General features: G+C 30.4%; 1 protein-coding gene across 1 annotated transcript; it reads left to right on the forward strand.

Annotated features, from left to right (window-relative positions):
• The first annotated feature begins 113 nt into the window (after positions 1–113).
• On the forward strand, positions 114–21568 carry LOC142241861 (uncharacterized). Its single transcript, XM_075313687.1, has 5 exons — positions 114–993; positions 9150–9332; positions 16760–16907; positions 20793–21104; positions 21170–21568. Exons 1-5 carry the CDS (start codon positions 663–665, stop codon positions 21291–21293), a joined length of 1098 nt encoding a protein of 365 aa, XP_075169802.1. The 5' UTR covers positions 114–662; the 3' UTR covers positions 21294–21568.
• Positions 21569–21570: the final 2 nt, after the last annotated feature.

The following is a 21570-nucleotide window of genomic DNA, read 5'->3' on the forward strand; positions in this document are numbered from 1 at the left end:
GATGTTGGCAAATTTTCTAAATTTACGAAATTTCTCTGTTGGTGAATGCATATCGAGAGCATCATCGTCATTCATACGCGTTTTGATCATGACCGACTAAAGATCTCAAATCTACTCAGAATTTCGCCTTTCTAGTTTTTTTATTTTTTCATTATATTCTAAGAAATAGAAGAAAATTTTCTATTTTGTGAAAAAAGTGTTCTATTTAACATTTCATTAGAATGCTCGATTGACTACTTTTCGGTTCATATCTCGGCGCGGCGTTGGTGATATATAAAGCCAAAAAAACTCAGTAACGAAAAATTACCAAAAAACCCCTTATAAACGGGCTGTGATATAATAAATTTTCTAAAAAGTGATTTTTAAAAAGAAATTTAATTGTCAAAAATATTGTGATCTCTAGAAGTGTTCTAAAATTAAGAAAAAATACATAAGTAAAGGATAACACAAAAATTCATATAAAAAAATTTTAAAATTATAAAAAAAATTCAAATCAACAAAATTATTTTAAATTTTACAACAACATTTGAATTAAAATCAACAAAAATATAATCAATAAAATTATAAAAAAAATCAATTAAAATCAACTAAACTATAATCCAAAAAAATTATTTAAAATTAAAAAAAATATTTGAATTTATTGGTCTTGTAAAAATCCCATCATGAATCGACGCTGTTTGCATTGGAGCTATTTAAATTACCAAGAAATTCCCATGGACTTGTATTTATATGAAGATTTAGAAGAGATCTATCTCAAAGAGAATTACATTGCTGCTATACCCAAATGGTTTATGAATTTGACCACTTTGAAATTTGTGCATTTGGCCGGCAATAATATCACCATATTACCTGAGGAGATCTATCTATTGGAAAATTTGGAATTTTTAGACTTGTCCAATAATCAAATTCAGGAATTACCTATATCCATTGGCTATATGTTAAATTTATTGCATTTGAATGTGAGCTCAAATCAATTAACGGATTTACCGAAATGTAAGTAAATCTAAACAAAATAAAATATAAAGGTGACAGAATTTTATTCAGCTGTAGCAGAATTTTATTCAGTTTTTCTTTGTGTCTGAAAACTTCCTATTCCCATTTTTAAGGAGATTAGCCATCTCCCAATAGTTTAATATTTGTTCTAATATTGATTAGTTAGCTAGCCTAAGAACTTTCTTCATTTATTTGCTTCCTCTATGTTATTTTTGATGCCCACTATAAATACCAATAGGCGTTGGGACATTTTTAAAATTCCTGCCAAATAGTCTTTAGTTAAAAAAATACCATTTGGTAAATTATCTAATTTTCCTAATTCAAAGGTCAAAATGTCTTGACATTGCAAAATATCTGAAGGAGATTTTCTAATAGGCGCCATCAACCACTTTGGCTTGATCTAATGATTTCTAGACCTCCTTAAGGTAACAAATAAAAATTGGATGTCTTTTATAATCAAAGTGAAATTCTTTAGCAAACAATGAACTCATTTATTTGTTTCTAAAATGGCTTTAATCCAATATTCTACTATAAACCAGATAGTATGTACAAGGGTGGTCCGAAAAGTACCATGGCATGTCATCTTCGGTTTAGGATGAGTCAAGTCGAGGTTCCTCGCAAACGGTTACCACAGCGGATAAAGTGGGAAAAAATCCATAAGCTCGTATTGGCTAAGAAGCTAAACTGTGAAACCATTTCTAAGTGATTTCGTGATAGTCGATGAGACTATAAGGATCAGGCCAGGAAAAATGTAACATAGTGTGTCAGAAAAATTGGAAAAAAGACAGATATGAATATGGACAGATATGGATTTAAAATGCCTCTAACTTTTTGGGAAACGAAAAAAAATTGCGGTGTCTAACTACAGGGAGGCTAATATTAAGTTTAAAATTCAAGCGTGTCTCCAACATAAATCTGACGAATTTTGGAGACTTTTGATATATGACATTTCTATGAAATCTTCTCTAACGACAAAATTTATATGAAATTTTCTCTAACGACAAAACTTCTATGAAATTTTCTCTAACGACAATATTTCTATGAAATTTTCTCCAAAGACAAAATTTCTATAAAACTTTTTCGTTAAACCAAATTTCTTGAAATTTTCTCTAACGACAATATTTCTATGAAATTTTCTTCAAAGACAAAATTTCTATAAAATTTTTTGTAAGGCCAAATTTCTATGAAATTTTCACTAGCGAAAATATATCTATGATATTTTCTCCAAAGACAAAGCTTCTAAAAAAACTTTTTGGTAAAACCAAATTTCTATTAAATTTTCTCTAACGACAAAATTTTGATGAAATTTTCTCTAACGACAAAAATTTCTATGAAATTTTCCCTACCAACAAAATTTCTACGAAATTTTCTCTAACGAAAATATTGCAATGAAATTTTCTCTAACGAAAATATTTCTATGAAAATTTCTTCAAAGACAAAATTTCTATAAAATTTTTTGTAAGGCCAAATTTCTATGAAATTTTCGCTATCGAAAATATATATGATATTTTCTCAAAAGACAAAATTTCTATAAAACTTTTTCGTAAGACCAAATTTCTATTAAATTTTCTCTAATGACAAAATTTCGATGAAATTTTCTCTAACGACAAAATTTTTGTGCAATTTTCTCTAACAACAAAATTTCAATGAAATTTCCTCTAACAACAAAATTTCTATGAAATTTTCTCTAGCGACAATATGTTTATGAAATTTTCTCCAAAGACAAAATTTATATGAAATTTTCTGTAACGACAATATTTCTATGAAATTTTCTCCAAAGACAAAATTTCTATAACATTTTTTGTAAGACCAAATTTTTATGAAATTTTCTCTAACGACAAAATTTCTATGAAATTTTCCCTAACGACAAAATTTCTATGAAATTTTCTCCAAAGACAAAATTTTTATAAAATTTTCTCTAAGACAAAATTTCTATAAAATTTTCTCTAAGACAAAATTTCTATAAAATTTTTTGTAAGACCAAATTTCCATGAAATTTTCGCTAACGACAAAATTTCTATAAAATTTTCTTTCACGACAAAATTTCTATGAAATTTTCTCTAACGAAAATATATCTATGAAATTTTCTCAAAAGACAAAATTTCTATAAAATTCTATTAAATTTTCTCTAACGACAAAATGTCTATGAAATTTTCTCTAACGACAATATATTTATGAAATTTTCTCCAAAGACAAAATTTCTATAAAATTTTTTGTATTTGCTCCAAAGACAAAATTTCTATAAAACTTTTCCGTAAGACCAAATTTCTATTAAATTTTCTCTAACGACAAAATTTCTATAAAGTTTTCTCCAAAGACAAAATTTCAATGAAATTTTCTCTAACGAAAATATATCTATGATATTTTCTCCAAAGACAAAATTTCTATAAAACTTTTTCGTAAGACCAAATTTTTATGAAATTTTCTCTAACGACAAAATTTCTATGAATTTTTCTCTAACGACAATATTTCTATGAAATTTTCTGTAACGACAATATTTCTATGAAATGTTCTCCAAAGACAAAATTTCTATAAAACTTTTTCGTAAGACCACATTTCTATGAAATTTTCGCTAACGACAAAATTTCTATAAAATTTTCTTTCACGACAAAATTTCTATGAAATTTTCTCTAACGAAAATATATCTATGATATTTTCTCCAAAAACAAAATTTCTATAAAACTTTTTCGTAAGACCAAATTTTTATGAAAATTTCTCTAACGACAAAATTTCTATGAAATTTTCTCTAACGACAAAATTTCTATGAAATTTTCTCCAAAGACAAAATTTTTATAAAATTTTCTGTAAGACAAAATTTCTATAAAATTTTCTCTAAGACAAATTTTTTATAACATTTTTTGTAAGACCAAATTTCCATGAAATTTTCGCTAACGACAAAATTTCTATAAAATTTTCTTTCACGACAAAATTTCTATGAAATTTTCTCTAACGAAAATATATCTATGATATTTTCTCAAAAGACAAAATTTCTATAAAATTTTTTCGTAAGACCAAATTTCTATTAAATTTTCTCTAACGACAAAATGTCTATGAAATTTTCTCTAACGACAATATATTTATGAAATTTTCTCCAAAGACAACATTTTTATAAAATTTTCTCTAAGACAAAATTTCTATAAAATTTTTTGTATTTGCTCCAAAGACAAAATTTCTATAAAACTTTTCCGTAAGACCAAATTTCTATTCAATTTTCTCTAACGACAAAATTTCTATAAAATTTTCTCCGAAGACAAAATTTCTATGAAATGTTCTCCACAGACAAAATTTCTATAAAACTTTTTCGTAAGACCAAATTTCTATTAAATTTTCTCTAACGACAAAATTTCTATGAAATTTTCTCTAATGATAAAATTTCTATGAAATTTTGTCTAACGACAATATCTTTATGAAGTTTTCTCCAAAGACAAAATTTCTATAAAACTTTTTCGTAAGACCAAATTTCTATAAAATTTTCTCTAACGACAATATGTTTATGAAATTTTCTCCAAAGACAAAATTTATATGAAATTTTCTGTAACGACAATATTTCTATGAAATTTTCTCCAAAGACAAAATTTCTATAAAATTTTTTGTAAGACCAAATTTCTATGAAATTTTCGCTAACGACAAAATTTCTATAAAATTTTCTTTCAAATTTCTATGAATTTTTCTCTAACGACAATATTGCTATGAAATTTTCTCTAACGACAATATTTCTATGAAATTTTCTCCAAAGACAAAATTTCTATAAAACTTTTTCTATGAAATTTTCTCTACCGAAAATATATCTATGATATTTTCTCCAAAGACACAATTTCTATAAAACTTTTTCGTAAGACCAAATTTTTATGAAATTTTCTCTAACGACAAAATTTCTATGAAATTTTCCCTAACGACAAAATTTCTATGAAATTTTCTCCAAAGACAAAATTTTTATAAAATTTTCTCTAAGACAAAATTTCTATAAAATTTTCTCTAAGACAAAATTTCTATAAAATTTTTTGTAAGATCAAATTTCCATGAAATTTTCGCTAACGACAAAATTTCTATAAAATTTTCTTTCACGACAAAATTTCTATGAAATTTTCTCTAACGAAAATATATCTATGAAATTTTCTCAAAAGACAAAATTTCTATAAAATTTTTTCGTAAGACCAAATTTCTATTAAATTTTCTCTAACGACAAAATGTCTATGAAATTTTCTCTAACGACAATATATTTATGAAATTTTCTCCAAAGACAAAATTTTTATAAAATTTTATCTAAGACAAAATTTCTATAAAATTTTTTGTATTTGCTCCAAAGACAAAATTTCTATAAAACTTTTCCGTAAGACCAAATTTCTATTAAATTTTCTCTAACGACAAAATTTCTATAAAGTTTTCTCCAAAGACAAAATTTCAATGAAATTTTCTCTAACGAAAATATATCTATGATATTTTCTCCAAAGACAAAATTTCTATAAAACTTTTTCGTAAGACCAAATTTTTATGAAATTTTCTCTAACGACAAAATTTCTATGAATTTTTCTCTAACGACAATATTTCTATGAAATTTTCTGTAACGACAATATTTCTATGAAATGTTCTCCAAAGACAAAATTTCTATAAAACTTTTTCGTAAGACCACATTTCTATGAAATTTTCGCTAACGACAAAATTTCTATAAAATTTTCTTTCACGACAAAATTTCTATGAAATTTTCTCTAACGAAAATATATCTATGATATTTTCTCCAAAAACAAAATTTCTATAAAACTTTTTCGTAAGACCAAATTTTTATGAAATTTTCTCTAACGACAAAATTTCTATGAAATTTTCTCTAACGACAAAATTTCTATGAAATTTTCTCCAAAGACAAAATTTTTATAAAATTTTCTGTAAGACAAAATTTCTATAAAATTTTCTCTAAGACAAATTTTTTATAACATTTTTTGTAAGACAAAATTTCCATGAAATTTTCGCTAACGACAAAATTTCTATAAAATTTTCTTTCACGACAAAATTTCTATGAAATTTTCTCTAACGAAAATATATCTATGATATTTTCTCAAAAGACAAAATTTCTATAAAATTTTTTCGTAAGACCAAATTTCTATTAAATTTTCTCTAACGACAAAATGTCTATGAAATTTTCTCTAACGACAATATATTTATGAAATTTTCTCCAAAGACAACATTTTTATAAAATTTTCTCTAAGACAAAATTTCTATAAAATTTTTTGTATTTGCTCCAAAGACAAAATTTCTATAAAACTTTTCCGTAAGACCAAATTTCTATTCAATTTTCTCTAACGACAAAATTTCTATAAAATTTTCTCCGAAGACAAAATTTCTATGAAATGTTCTCCACAGACAAAATTTCTATAAAACTTTTTCGTAAGACCAAATTTCTATTAAATTTTCTCTAACGACAAAATTTCTATGAAATTTTCTCTAATGATAAAATTTCTATGAAATTTTGTCTAACGACAATATCTTTATGAAGTTTTCTCCAAAGACAAAATTTCTATAAAACTTTTTCGTAAGACCAAATTTCTATAAAATTTTCTCTAACGACAATATGTTTATGAAATTTTCTCCAAAGACAAAATTTATATGAAATTTTCTGTAACGACAATATTTCTATGAAATTTTCTCCAAAGACAAAATTTCTATAAAATTTTTTGTAAGACCAAATTTCTATGAAATTTTCGCTAACGACAAAATTTCTATAAAATTTTCTTTCAAATTTCTATGAATTTTTCTCTAACGACAATATTGCTATGAAATTTTCTCTAACGACAATATTTCTATGAAATTTTCTCCAAAGACAAAATTTCTATAAAACTTTTTCGTAAGACCAAATTTCTATAAAATTTTCTCTAACGACAATATGTTTATGAAATTTTCTCCAAAGACAAAATTTATATGAAATTTTCTGTAACGACAATATTTCTATAAAATTTTCTCCAAAGACAAAATTTCTATAAAATTTTTTGTAAGACCAAATTTCTATGAAATTTTCGCTAACGACAAAATTTCTATAAAATTTTCTTTCACGACAATATTTCTATGAAATTTTCTCCAAAGACAAAATTTCTATGAAATTTTCTCTAACGACAAAATCAAATAATCTCTAACGACAAAATTTCTATAAAATTTTCTCTAACGACAAAATTTCTATGAAATTTTCGCTAACGACAAAATTTCTATGAAATTTTCGCTAACGACAAAATTTCTATGAAATTTTCGCTAACGACAAAATTTCTATGAAATTGTCTCTAACGACAAAATTTCTATAAAATTTTCTCCTACGACAAAATTTCTATAAAATTTCCTTTAACAACAAAATTTTTATAAAGTATTCTCCAAAGACAAGTTTTTTTCTAATGACAAAGCAAATATTTTTATGAATTTTTTCTAAAGATTAAATTTCTATAAAATTTTCACTAAAGATAAAATTTTTAGGAAATTTTCTCTGAAGATAAAACTTCTCACATTTTCTCTAAAGATAAAATTTCTATGAAATTTTGTATAAAAACTAAATTTCTAAAAGCAACCTTTCTATAAAATTTTCTCCCTAGACAAAAAATCTATGAAATTTTCTGTTAAGACAAAATTATTACGAAATTTTTTCTAAACCTCCCAGTAAAAAAAGCGTTGCCAAAAAAGTAGTGAAAATGTTCTTTTTGGATCCGGAAGTACACTAAAAAAAAGCATGCCCGGTTCCAAAGATTTTGTCTTTACTTTAACAAATACAGAGAATACAAGTAAGGACATTTTTAAAACGCAATTCACTTTTAAATTTGGGTTTAGGTTAGGTTAGGTGGCAGCCCGATGTATCAGGCTCACTTAGACTATTCAGTCCATTGTGATACCACACTGGTGAACTTCTCTCTTATCACTGAGTGCTGCCCGATTCCATGTTAAGCTCAATGACAAGGGACCTCTTTTGTATAGCCGAGTCCGAACGGCGTTCCACATTGCAGTGAAACCACTTAGAGAAGCTTTGAAACCCTCAGAAATGTCACCAGTATTACTGAGGTGGGATAATCCACCGCTGAAAAACTTTTTGGTGTTCGGTCGAAGCAGGAATCGAACCCACGACCTTGTGTATGCAAGGCGGGCATGCTAACCATTGCACCACGGTGGATCCCTTCAACAATGTACCATACAAGGAAAAAATTACCGACATTTTAGATTTTTCCGGGTTCTATCCGAAATGCCTGAATGTTTAATCCTATTTTGAATAAAGTCCCCGATTTTTATTCTTGTGTGTCTTGAAGGTGCGATTTTCTGGGTTCATATAGACTCAGCTAAATGTTTTTGAATTGCCATATGGATTTTATTTTGATTCGCCAGTTTTCGTGTATTAGATTGTAAACTTTTTCGTCCATTCTTAGGATATATGAGTTTTTAAATTTACTTATAAATTCGATAAAGTTATAGGCTGTTGAATGTCTACACAATTAACGTTCTGGGTAGCAGTTCAGGGGTAGCTAAACTTTTTCTGTAGGGTTCACCAAGGACCCCATCTATCTAAGCCTATGTCTGTTAAACTGCAAAACTTGAGTGATAGCGGTTTACTCCCACATTTTCCATTTCTCTCCCTTTACCTCAACGATAATTTCTTACACCTTTATTTAAGAATATAAAAGATTTTCCGAAACTCTTCTGCTAATGCAACTTTGTTACATATGCCTCTAATTCAGATATCTTTCAGTCTTGGTCCAAAGGTAGCCAAATCGAATTGGGGCGTCATCAAAAAAGTAATTGACATTTTGGCAATTGAATTAAATTCAATTAAATCAAAGAGGCAATAAGAATACAACAGGTGACTAGTTTTCTATTTCTACTTCTAGTCATTTTTAAATCAAATTTCCTTCTAAATGTGTGGACTCATGAGATGGTGGGGATGCCAATAGATTTTCCCCAAAGCAACACCGTTTAGTAGAAGATTTTTTTTTTTCTTTAAAACGAAAAAACAAAAAAATAGTAACCTTGATTTAGGAAATCTTTAATTGCATAGCAGTTACCAAATATCTCAAAAAGATTTTAATTAAAGGGATCTAAAAGTTTTCAACACTAAACTAAATATAGAATTAAATTTCTTTGATTACACAATATTTTAATTAACGTTTTTTTCTCTCTCTCTTTATCTCATATCTTTCTAGCCATTACTTATATGAAACGTTTGGAATCGTTGAATATATCCAAAAATAATCTGAAACGTCTACCTCTGCATATATGCGAATGCACCCGCCTAAATGAGCTAAATATAACCGACAATACCGAAATATGGCACATTCCGGAAAGAATATCGAACATGCCATCTCTACAAATGCTCTCAGCAGATCGTAATATTTTCAAATTTTTAATTTTTATCTTCACGATCATGCCCATATTTGTATAGTGCTAAGTTAGTTTACTCACTTTCACATTTCATGCCCATATAAACATAATTTTCTTTATTCTTTACACTTTCACCTTTCCTGAGCTTTCGCAGAAGTCCAAAAATTTTTTCTAGAATTTTTACAAACTTGAGAATTTTCACCTAAAATGTCCCAACTTTAAAAATAGCAAGATATTGACAAAATCATCCCCTTATACGCATATTTTTTTATTATTCTACACATTTAAACCTTTTTAAAAAAATTCTATAAATGCAAAAATTTTCGAAAAATTTAGTCGCTTTTGCGCCCTTTTACCATTCCAAATCAGTGGAGTGAGCCTTTGCCGAACTTCATTTTTATACCCTGCACCACACTGTGGTGCAGAAGCCTGGTATATAAGTTAGTGCATATGTTTGTAACACCCAGAAGGAGACGAGATAGACACATGGTGTCTTTGGCAATAATGCTCAGGGTGGGTCCCTGAGTCGATATAACCATGTCCGTCTGTCCGTCCGTCCGTCCGTCCGTCCGTCTGTCTGTGAACACATTTTTGTGATCAAAGTCTAGGTCGCAATTTAAGTCCAATCGCCTTCAAATTTGGCACATGTTCCTAATTTGGGTCAGAATAGAAACCTATTGATTTTGGAAGAAATCGCTTCAGATTTAGATATAGCTCCCATATATATCTTTCGCCCGATATGCACTAATATGGACCCAGCAGCCAGAGGTTTATACCGATTTGCTTGAAATTTTGTACAAACATAACACTTAGTCGTATAGTCAAGTGTGCAAAATGTGATTGAAATCGGTTCAGATTTAGATATAGCTCCCATATATATCTTTCGCCCGATATGGACTTATATGGCCCCAGAAGCCAGATTTTTGGCCGAATTTGGTTGAAATTTTGCACTAGGAGTACAATTAGTAGTATAGTCAAGTGTGCAAAATTTGATTGAAATCGGTTCAGAATTAGATATAGCTCCCATATATATCTTTCGCCCGATATGGACTAATGGTCCTAAAAGCCAGAGTTTTGGCCCAATTTGGTTGAAATTTTGCACAGAAAGTAAATTTAGCATTGTAGCTATGCGTGCCAAATTTGGTTGAAATCGATTCAGATTTAGATATAGCTCCCATATATATCTTTCGCCCGATATGCACTTATATGGACTCAGAAGCCAGAATTTTATCCCGATTAGCTTGAAATTTTGCACAAGGAGTACAATTCGTAGTATAGTCATGTGTGCGATATGCACTAATATGGACCCAGCAGCCAGAGGTTTATACCGATTTGCTTGAAATTTTGTACAAACATAACACTTAGTCGTATAGTCAAGTGTGCAAAATTTGATTGAAATCGGTTCAGATTTAGATATAGCTTCCATATATATTTTTCGCCCGATATGGACTTATATGGCCCCAGAAACCAGAGTTTTGGCCCAATTTGGTTGAAATTTTGCACTAGGAGTACAATTAGTAATATAGTCATGTGTGCCTAATTTGATTGAAGTCGGTTCCGATTTAGATATAGCTCCCATATATATGTTTTTCTGATTTCGACAAATATGGTCAAAATACCCAACATTTTCCTTGTTAAATCGCCACTGCTTAGTCGAAAAGTTGTAAAAATGACTCTAATTTTCCTAAACTTCTAATACATATATATCGAGCGATAAATCATAAATAAACATTTGCGACGTTTCCTTAAAATTGCTTCAGATTTAAATGTTTCCCATATTTTTTTACTAAAATTGTGTTCCACCCTAGTGCATTAGCCAATTTAAATTTTGAGTCTATTGATTTTGTAAAAGTCTATCAAATTCTGTCCAAATCGAGTGATATCTAAATGTATGTATTTGGGACAAACCTGTATATATTCAGCACCCAACACATTTGACGGATGTGATATGGTATCGAAAATTTAGATCTACAAAGTGGTGCAGGGTATAATATAGTCGGCCCCGCCCGACTTTGGACTTTCCTTACTTGTTTTTTCTAAAATTTTTACAAAATTGTGAATTTTCTCCGAATTTTAAAAATCACAATTTGTTAAAAAAATGGCATGTTCATGCCCATATATGCATAATTCTAAGTACTTTCACATTTCCAAGTCAGTGTCGTGAGTTTTTCGAAAAGTCAAAATTTGTTTCTAGAACTTTCACAAAATTGTGAAGTTTCCCCTAAACTGTATCAATTCCAAAAAATGACCAAATTAGCAAAAAATATGAAACGCTAATGCTCATATACGCATATATTTTTAGGCTTCTAAGCAACGTCACATCTCCAAATCTCTAAATTTTTTGTTTTCTAAAATTTTTACAAAATTGTGAATTATCTCTAAAATGGCCCTTAAAACTAGGCCATTTTGGAGATAATTCACAAATATATACGGCCGTAAGTTCGGCCAGGCCGAATCTTATGTACCCTCCACCATGGATTGCGTAGAAACTTCTGCGAAAGACTGTCATCCACAATCGAATTGCTTGTGTTGTGGTAATACTTACCGATGGCAAGGTATCTTAAAACTTCTTAACATCGTTTTCTAAATTGTGAGTTAGTCCATACGAGATATATACGTGGTATTATATATAGGTAAGTCTACAAATAATTACGAATCGATATGGATTTTTGCACGGTACGTGGAGAGCCAGACTTGAAATATGGGGGTCGCTTATATGGGGGCTACAAATATGAATCTTGATATGGACCAATTTTTGTGTGATTGGGGATCGATTTATCTCGGGGCTATATATAACTATAGACAGATATGGACCTAGTTAGGCATGGTTGTTAACAACCACATACTAGCACAATGTACCAAATGTCAACTCACTCGGATGAAATTTGCTCCTCCAAGAGGCTCCAAAACCAAATCTCGGGATCGGTTTATATGGGGGCTAGATATGTTTATGGACTGATATGGACCATATACTAACACCACGCACCAAATTTCAACCAGATCGGATGAATTTTGCTTCTCCAAGAGGCTCCAAAATCAAATCTCGGAATGGGTTTATATGGGGCTATATATAATTATGGACTGATATGAACCAATTTTTGCATAGTTGTTAGAGACCATATACTTACACCATGTACCACATTTCAGCCGGATCGGATGAAATTTGCTTCTCTTAGAGGCTCCGCAGGCCAAATCTGGGGATCGGTTTATATGGGGGCTATATATAATTATGGACCGATTTCGACCAATTTTTGCATGGGTGTTTGAGGTCATATATTAACACCACGTACCAAATTTCAACTGAATCAGATGAATTTTGGTTTTCCAATAGGCTCCAGAGGTCAAATCTGAGGATCGGTTTATATGGGGGCTATATATAATTATGGACTGATATGAACCAATTTTTGCATTGTTGTTAGAGACCACATACTTACACCATGTACCAAATTGCAGCCGGATCGGATGAAATTTGCTTCTCTTAGAGGCTCCGCAAGACAAATCTGGGGATCGGTTTATATGGGGGCTATATATAATTATGGACCGATTTCGACCAATTTTTGCATGGGTGTTTGAGGTCATATATTAACACCACGTACCAAATTTCAACTGAATCAGATGAATTTTGGTTTTCCAATAGCCTCCGGAGGTCAAATCTGTAGATCGGTTAATATGGGGGCTATATATAATTATGCATGGTTGTTAGAGAGCACATACTAACACCATGTACCGAATATTAGCCGGATCGGATGAAATTTGCTTCTCTTAGAGGCCTCGCAAGCCAAATTTGGGGGTCCGTTTATATGGGGGCTATACGTAAAAGTGGACCGATATGGCCCATTTGCCATACCATTCGACCTACATTAATAACAACTACTTGTGCCAATTTTCAAGTCGATAGCTTGTTTCGTTCGGAAGTTAGCGTGACGGACGGACATGCTTAGATCGACTCAGAATTTCACCACGACCCAGAATAAATATTCTTTATGGGGTCTTAGAGCAATATTTCGATGTGTTACAAACGGAATGACAAAATTAATATACCCCCATCCTATGGCGGAGGGTATAAAATGGCCAATTTGGGAAAAATTAATACGCTCATAAAGAGTGGTTAAAATTTCAAGGGCCGATGTTGATTTTGAATAAAATACAAACTATTTAGGAAATTATTGTAATTGTATTTTGTTATGATATATTGGTATTACTCAATTATATATTCCACAAAATATCGGCCAAATGGGCGCCGCGACCTCTGTGGCACACCTTCATCCGATGGTCCAAATGGATGTTCTATGCCGTTAATGTGCCGAATTATTTCATCCTTTAGCTCTTGAATTATTGCTGGCTTATCGACGTACACCTTTTCTTTCAAATAACCCCAAAGAAAAAAGTCCAACGGTGTCAAATCACATGATCTTGACGGCCAATTGACATCGTCATTACTTGAGATAACACGGCCATTGAATTTGTTGCGCAAAAGAGCCATTGTTTCGTGGCACCGTCCTGCTGAAACCACATATCGTCCACATCCATATCTTCCAATTCGGGCCATAAAAAGTTCGTTATCATCTCACGATAGCGAACACCATTCACAGTAACTGCCTGACCGGCCTCATTTTGGAAAAAATACGACCCGATGATGCCGCCAGCCCATAAACTGCACCAAACAGTCACTCTTTGTGGGTACATTGGTTTTTCGAAATCACTCTTGTATTCTCATTCGCCCAAATGTGGCAATTCTGTTTATTGACGAATCCACTGTGTGAAAATGGAACCATTTCTTGGAACCATTTAACACGTTGTTGGATTGTGTATCTCTCCATGGTTCAAATTGAGTAAGTCTGAAATAGAGAAATGTCAAATAAAATTCGGAAAAAAAAAACTTTGCGTTTAGGTGTGGTTCATATTCAACATCGGCCTTTACAATTTAACCACCCTTTGCATATATACGGATACTTTGCTATTATTCTACGCACTTTAGCCGTTATAAATCAGCAACATGAGCCTTTCCAGAAGTCCACACTTTTTTCTAGAACTTTTACAAAATTATGAAGGTTTCTCTAGTTGGCCCAATTTGAAAAATAGCCAATTTGCTAAAAAAAAAACTTATCATGCTAATGCCCATATACATATAAATTTCTATTATTCTACGTACTTTCCAAATTTACATTTCCAAATCAGTGACTTGAGCTTTTTCAGAAGGTCAAATTTTTTTGTAGAAATTTTACAAAATGGAGAATTTTCACCTAAAATGGTCCCTTTTTAAAAATGGGCCATTAAAATAGTGGCTCATATCCATATACGCATAATTTTCTATTATTCTACCCACTTTCATCGTTCAAAATCAGCGACGTGAGCTTTTGCAGAAGTCCAAATTGTTTTCTAGAACTTTTACAAAATTGTGATTTTTTTCCTAAAAATGACAAAATTTTCAAAATAAGTAATTTACGAACAATTTACACGCTCATACTTATATATGCATAATTTTCCATTATTCTACGTACTTTTACCTTTTAAAATTAATGGCGTGTGCTTTTTCGGAAGTCCCAAATTTTTTCTAAAACTTTTACAAAATGGTCAAGCTTCCCCTAAAATGGTCCAATGTCATATTTGGAAAAATGGACTCATATTTTTCTATTATTCGACGCACTTTAATCTTTCCAAATTTGTGGCATGAGTTTCTGCAGAAGTCTATTTATTTATTTATTTTTTTTTTTTAACTTTTACGAAATTGTGTATTTTTATACCCTCCAACATAGGATGGGGGGTATATTAACTTTGTCATTCCGTTTGTAACACATCGAAATATTGCTCCAAGACCCCATAAAGTATATATATTCTGGGTCGTGGTGAAATTCTGAGTCGATCTGAGCATGTCCGTCCGTCCGTCCGTCCGTCTGTTGAAATCACTCTAACTTCCGAACGAAACAAGCTATCGACTTGAAACTTGGCACAAGTAGTTGTTATTGATGTAGGTCAGATGGTATTGCAAACGGGCCATATCGGTCCACTTTTACGTATAGCCCCCATATAAACGGACCCCCAAATTTGGCTTGCAAGGCCTCTAAGAGAAGCAAATTTCATCCGATCCGGCTGAAATTTGGTACGTGGTGTTAGTATATGGTCTCTAACAACCATGCAAAAATTGGTCCACATCGGTCCATAATTATATATAGCCCCCATATAAACCGATCCCCCGATTTGGCTTGCGAGGCCTCTAAGAGAAACAAATGTCATCTGATTCAGTTGAAATTTGGTACGTGGTGTTAGTATATGGTCTCTAACAACCATGCAAAAATTGGTCCACATCGGTCCATAATTATATATAGCCCCCATATAAACCGATCGCCAGATTTGACCTCCGGAGCCTCTTGGAAGACCAAAATTCATCTGATTCAGTTGAAATTTGGTACGTGGTGTTAATATATGGCCTCAAACTCCCATGCAAAAGTTGGTCGAAATCGGTCCATAATTATATATAGCCCCCATATAAACCGATCCCCAGATTTGACCTCCGGAGCCCCTTGGAAGAGCAAAATTCATCCGATTCGGTTGAAATTTGGTACGTGATGTTAGTATATGGTATCCAACAACCATGCAGGAATTGGTTCATATCAGTCCATAATTATATATAGCACCCATATAAACCGATCCCGAGATTTGGTTTTGGAGCCTCTTGGAGGAGCAAATTTCATCCGAGTCAGTTGAAATTTGGTGCATTGTGCTAGTGTATGGCCGTTAACAACCATGCCTAACTAGGTACATATCGGTCTATAGTTATATATAGCGCTCAGATAAATCGATCCCCAATCACACAAAAATTGGTCCATATCAATAATTGTATATAGCCCCCATATAAGCGACCCCCATATTTCAATTCTGGCTCCCTACGTACCGTGCAAAAGTCCATATCGATTCGTAATTATTTGTAGACTTACCTACACATACTTTTTTTGTCTAACGTATACCGTGTATGGACTAACTCACAATTTAGAAAACGATTTAAGATACCACAACCCAAGTAATTCGATTGTGGATGACAGTCTTTCGTAGAAGTTTCTACGCAATCCATGGTGGAGGGTACATAAGATTCGGCCTGGCCGAACTTACGGCCGTTTATACTTTTTAAATTTTAAAAACGTCCAATTTAAAAAAAATTGACACCTCTATGCCACTAAACGCAAAATTTTCCGTTATTTGTATACACAAACCTTTCCAAATCGGTGGCTTCATCTTTTCTAGAATTTTTACAAAATTGTGAATTTTCCCCTAAAATGACTCAATTTAAAAAATCGGTCATTTGCGAAAATTTGACACAAGCATGTCCATATAGCATATCCATGATTTCCTATAATTTTACAATTTCACCTTTCGAGTACTTTTACTGAAGTTCGATTTTTTTTTCATTTTTAATAATTTTTATTATGATTTTTAGGTTGTTCCCTGATTTATTTACCAGTGGCCTTAGCCAAATTCCTTGACTATCTAAGGATATTCAATAACGCTGCCATCAATCACATACCAATGATTTATGAGAAATTCTATCAGAACTACTATGAGACACCAAACAAGGCACCACATATGTAAGTACACTGAAAAAACGTCCGTACACACAAAAAAAAATTCACGAAAATTTTTCCAATTAAAATTTTAATTGAGTTTTAAAAAAAATCCATTAAAAATTTAATTGATTCAACAAATTTTTTAATTGCAACAAAAATCAATCACAAAAATAATAGTATAAATTAATTTTTTAATTGGATCAATTAACTTTTTAATTGACCTTCAATTAATTTCTTAATTGATACTACCATTTCTGTGATTGAAGACATTTCAATTAAAAATTAATTGGATGAATTAATTTCGTGATTGAATTTCGTGTGTGTACGATGATAAATTTTAATTGTTTTTATTGCAAAAAAAATATTTGGGTTTAACTTAATTTTCCACAACCCAATGCAATTTTCCTTACGCCAAGTATGTCTCAAAAATTTTATGAACTAAACGTGGGTAACCATACAAATAAGTTCAATATAAACTAAAGCAGAAGAACATTTTCATAAAATTTCCCGAAATAATAAGAATCACCTACTGCATGATTAAAATGGTCATGCAATTTTTTCTTTGGACTTAGTTTATTAGTTGGATTTTTAGGTGATCACGAATTTCCCTTCTTTTCGCTCTAGTATGCTTAGTTTTAAGGTATGGGCACAATAAGTTTTTCATATAAAATTTTCGATTTTCCAGGATTTGGATGGAATTTTCGATTTTTTTAGGGTGATCACGAATTGACCTTCTATTCGCTCTAGAGATATGAGCAAAATAACTTTTTCATATAAAAATGTATTTTTTTGAAAGTTCGGATAGAATTTTCGATGTTTTTGGGGTTATCACAAATTCGCTCTAGGATGCTTAGTTTAGGAGATATGAGCAAAAGAAGTTTTTTGATATAAAATTTCCCTGGTGCAATGGCTGTCATGCCCGCCTAGGATATAAAAGTCATGGATTATCCACCCTCAGTAATGCAGGTGACATTTCTGAGTGTTACAAAGCTTCTCTATGTGGCTTCACCGCAATGTGGAACGCCGTGATAGGTTAGGTTAGGTTATGTGGCAGCCCGATGTATCAGGCTCACTTAGACCATTCAGTCCATTGTGATACCACAGTGGTGAACTTCTCTCTTATCACTGAGTGCTGCCCGATTCCATGTTAAGCTCAATGACAAGGGACCTCCTTTTTATAGTCGAGTCCGAACGGCGTTCCACATTCCAGTGAAACCACTTAGAGAAGCTTTGAAACCCTCAGAAATGTCACCTGCATTACTGAGATGGGATAATCCACCGCTGAAAAACTTTTTGGTGTTCGGTCGTAGCAGGAATCGAACCCACGACCTTGTGTATGCAAGGCGGGCATGCTAACCATTGCACCACGCTGGCTCCCGTGATAAGAGAGAAGTTCACCACTGTGGTATCACAATGAACAAAAAAGTCTGAGTGAGCCTGAAATATCGGGCTGACACTATACCTAACCTAAACTAGACTGGAGAGAGCCAAGAAGTTAGTTTGCTTGCAAGACAGAGCCTAGTGTGGATAAAAATTATCTATAGAAATAAAATTTTGGCAAAATTTTCTATAGGAATAGAATTTGACAAAACTTTTCTAAAAATAAAATAGAAATAAAATTTCGACAAAATTTTCTATAGAAATAAAATGTTGACAAAATTTTCTACAGAAATAAAATTCACAAACTTTTCTATAGAAATAAAATTTTGAAAAAATTTTCTATACAACTAAAATTTAAAAAAAAAAATCTATGTCATTAAAATGTTTACAAAATTTTCTATAGAAATAAAATTTTTACAAAAATTTCTATGGAAATAAAATTTTGACAAAATTTTCTATAGAAATAAAATTTTGACAAAATTTTCTATAGAAATAAAATTTCGACAACATTTTCTATAGAAGTAAAATGTTGACAAAATTTTCTACAGAAATAAAATTTCACAAAATTTTCTATAGATATAAAATTTTGACACAATTTTCTATACACATAAAATTTAAAAAAAAATCTATAAAATTATAATGTTTACAAAATTTTCTATAGAAATAACATTTTTACAAAAATGTCTATGGAAATAAAATTTTGACAAAATTTTCTATAGAAATAAAATTTTGACAAAATTTTCTATAGAAATACAATTTCGACAAAATTTTCTATCGAAATAAAATTTTGACACAATTTTCTATACAAATAAAATTTTAAAAAATCTATAGAATTAAAATGTTTACAAAATTTTCTATAGAAATAAAATTTTTATAAAAATGTCTATGGGAATACAATTTTGACAATTTTTTTATAGAAATAAAATTTGACGAAAGTTTCTATAGAAAAAATTTTTGACAAGATTTTCTATAGAGCTAAAATTTTCTATAGGAATAAAATTTTGACAAAATTTCCTATAGAAATAAACTTTTGACAAAATATTTAGTTTTTTTGTCCTTTTTTGGTAAGATTTTCTCTAAATGTTGACAAAATTTTCTATAGAAATACAATTTTGAGAAAAATTTCTATAGAAATAAACTTTTGACCAAATTTTCAATAGAAATAAAATTTTCACCGAATTTTCTATAGGAAAATTGACATTTTGAATTCCACATACTTACCCTGGGTAATTTACATCTCTTGAGAAAAGTACTGGGCCCCTCTCTGCCCGAATTTTTTGGAAATTGTTCCTTAATATCAATGGTGTCATCGGACAGATAATAGCAAACATCCAATTTTCTCACATTACCAAATTCCGAGCGGTCATCCCAATAGCCTTGAAATTTTAAAACCATACGATCGAATTCCAAAAACTGAGCAAATGAATGGTTTTTGGGTAAAGGATTGGAGATTTTAAGGCCAGAACGTTTGCGCATTTCGGTAGTGGGGTCACTATAAAATTCATTTTAAATTATTATTTAAATTATTGTTTTATGGGGATTTCTAAAAATATTTACACTGGCTCATCAATTTTGACCAAATTTTCTATAGAAATAAAATTTTGACAAAATTTCCTATAGGTATAAAACTTAGCAAAAATTTTCTATAAAAATAAAGTTTTGACAAAATTGTCTATAGAAATAAAATCTTGACAAAATTCTCTATAGAAATAAAATTTTGACAAAATTTTCTATAGGTATAAAATTTAGCAAAAATTTTCTATATAAATAAAATGTTGACCAAATTTTTTATAGAAGTAAAATTTTGCAAAAATTTTCTATAGAAATAAAATTTTGACAAAATTTCCTATAGAAATAAAATCTTGACAAAATTTTCTATAAAAATAAAATTTTGACAAAATTATCTATAGAAATAAAATCTTGACAAAAATCTCTATAGAAATAAAATTTTGACAAAATTTTCTATAGGTATAAAATTTAGCAAAAATTTTCTATAAAAATAAAATTTTGACAAAATTTTCTATAGAAATAAAATTTTGACAAAATTTTCTATAGAAATAATGGAAATAAATAATAAATAATGGAAATAAAATTTTGAGAAAATTTTCTATATAAATAAAATTTTAACCAAATTTTTTATAGAAGTAAAATTTTGCAAAAATTTTCTAAATAAATAAAATATTGACAAGATTTTCTATCGAAATAAAATTTTGAAAAAAAATTCTATAGAAATAAAATGTTAACAATTTTTTTTGCTCGAGTGGCATCCGTGAGTCCATGCGTCCCGATATGATTCCACCTGTCCTACTGATCGTACCCCAACTCTTTTTCTGTAGCTTTCTTGTTTTGCCCCATTGGGATCTCCCCGATGTGGTCTTTCCGATAAAAGTTTTGCATGTGTTCGCTTTGTCCACGCTTTTATCACGTACCGAATAGCGCCATAGGGCTTAAGAGAAATTAAGGGATAAAATTTATATAAAAATTTAAACACAATTTAATAAAAAAAACTTCACATTTTCTTTTCAGCTCAGTCACCCATAGTGACTTCTTTTGGGTAATCGAAAAAGAGACATTCAAAAAACTTCTACTGCCCATTGGAACACGTAAAATATTTCCCGTAGCTAAAAAAGACAATGAAGTTACGCTCTATGATGATTGTCTGAAAGCTCTGGAGACCTTAAATCGTACATCTCCAGTTTATGAAAATCCTGGATTAAAATATATTCTGCCGGAGAAATGTATGATGGATCATATACGAAATGGACCCCTAGGCAGATGTACGGTATTTAAATGCTCAAATCCTTTATTTACAACCTATTACTTTATGGTTGTTAAAAGGTAAGTTTACTATAAACTAAATGGGAATTATTGACAAATATGTGTTTTTGTTATTTTCAATATAGGCGTGGCAGTAGATCCCGTCAATTATTCACCTGTTACTTTTGTACCCGATATTGTGCTAATATCTGGCTTAATGAGAATAATAAGAAATATTATTGTGTCGATTGGGAAGTATGTGATGATTGATGAATCCACGGAAGACAGAAGAAAAGAGAGAGAGAAAGAAAGATTACCAGATATTCCTACCAGCTTCCTTATACTTCCCTTTGTTTGGTTATGTTTAGGCCAAATAAGATTTAAGTTAAAATAATTATTTTAGATTTAAAATTTTTAAATTAAAAAAAAAAACAAATTGTTACTAGGTTTGTAATTACTATTATTATTAATTATAGTTGCTTATATATTAGTAATTTTATTGAAACAAAAAATATACAGTCTTTTTAACTTCTCTACAAAATGAATT

The sequence above is a fragment of the Haematobia irritans genome, chromosome 5, assembly GCF_050003625.1.
Source record: "Haematobia irritans isolate KBUSLIRL chromosome 5, ASM5000362v1, whole genome shotgun sequence".
In the NCBI taxonomy this organism is placed as follows: Eukaryota; Metazoa; Arthropoda; class Insecta; order Diptera; family Muscidae; genus Haematobia; species Haematobia irritans.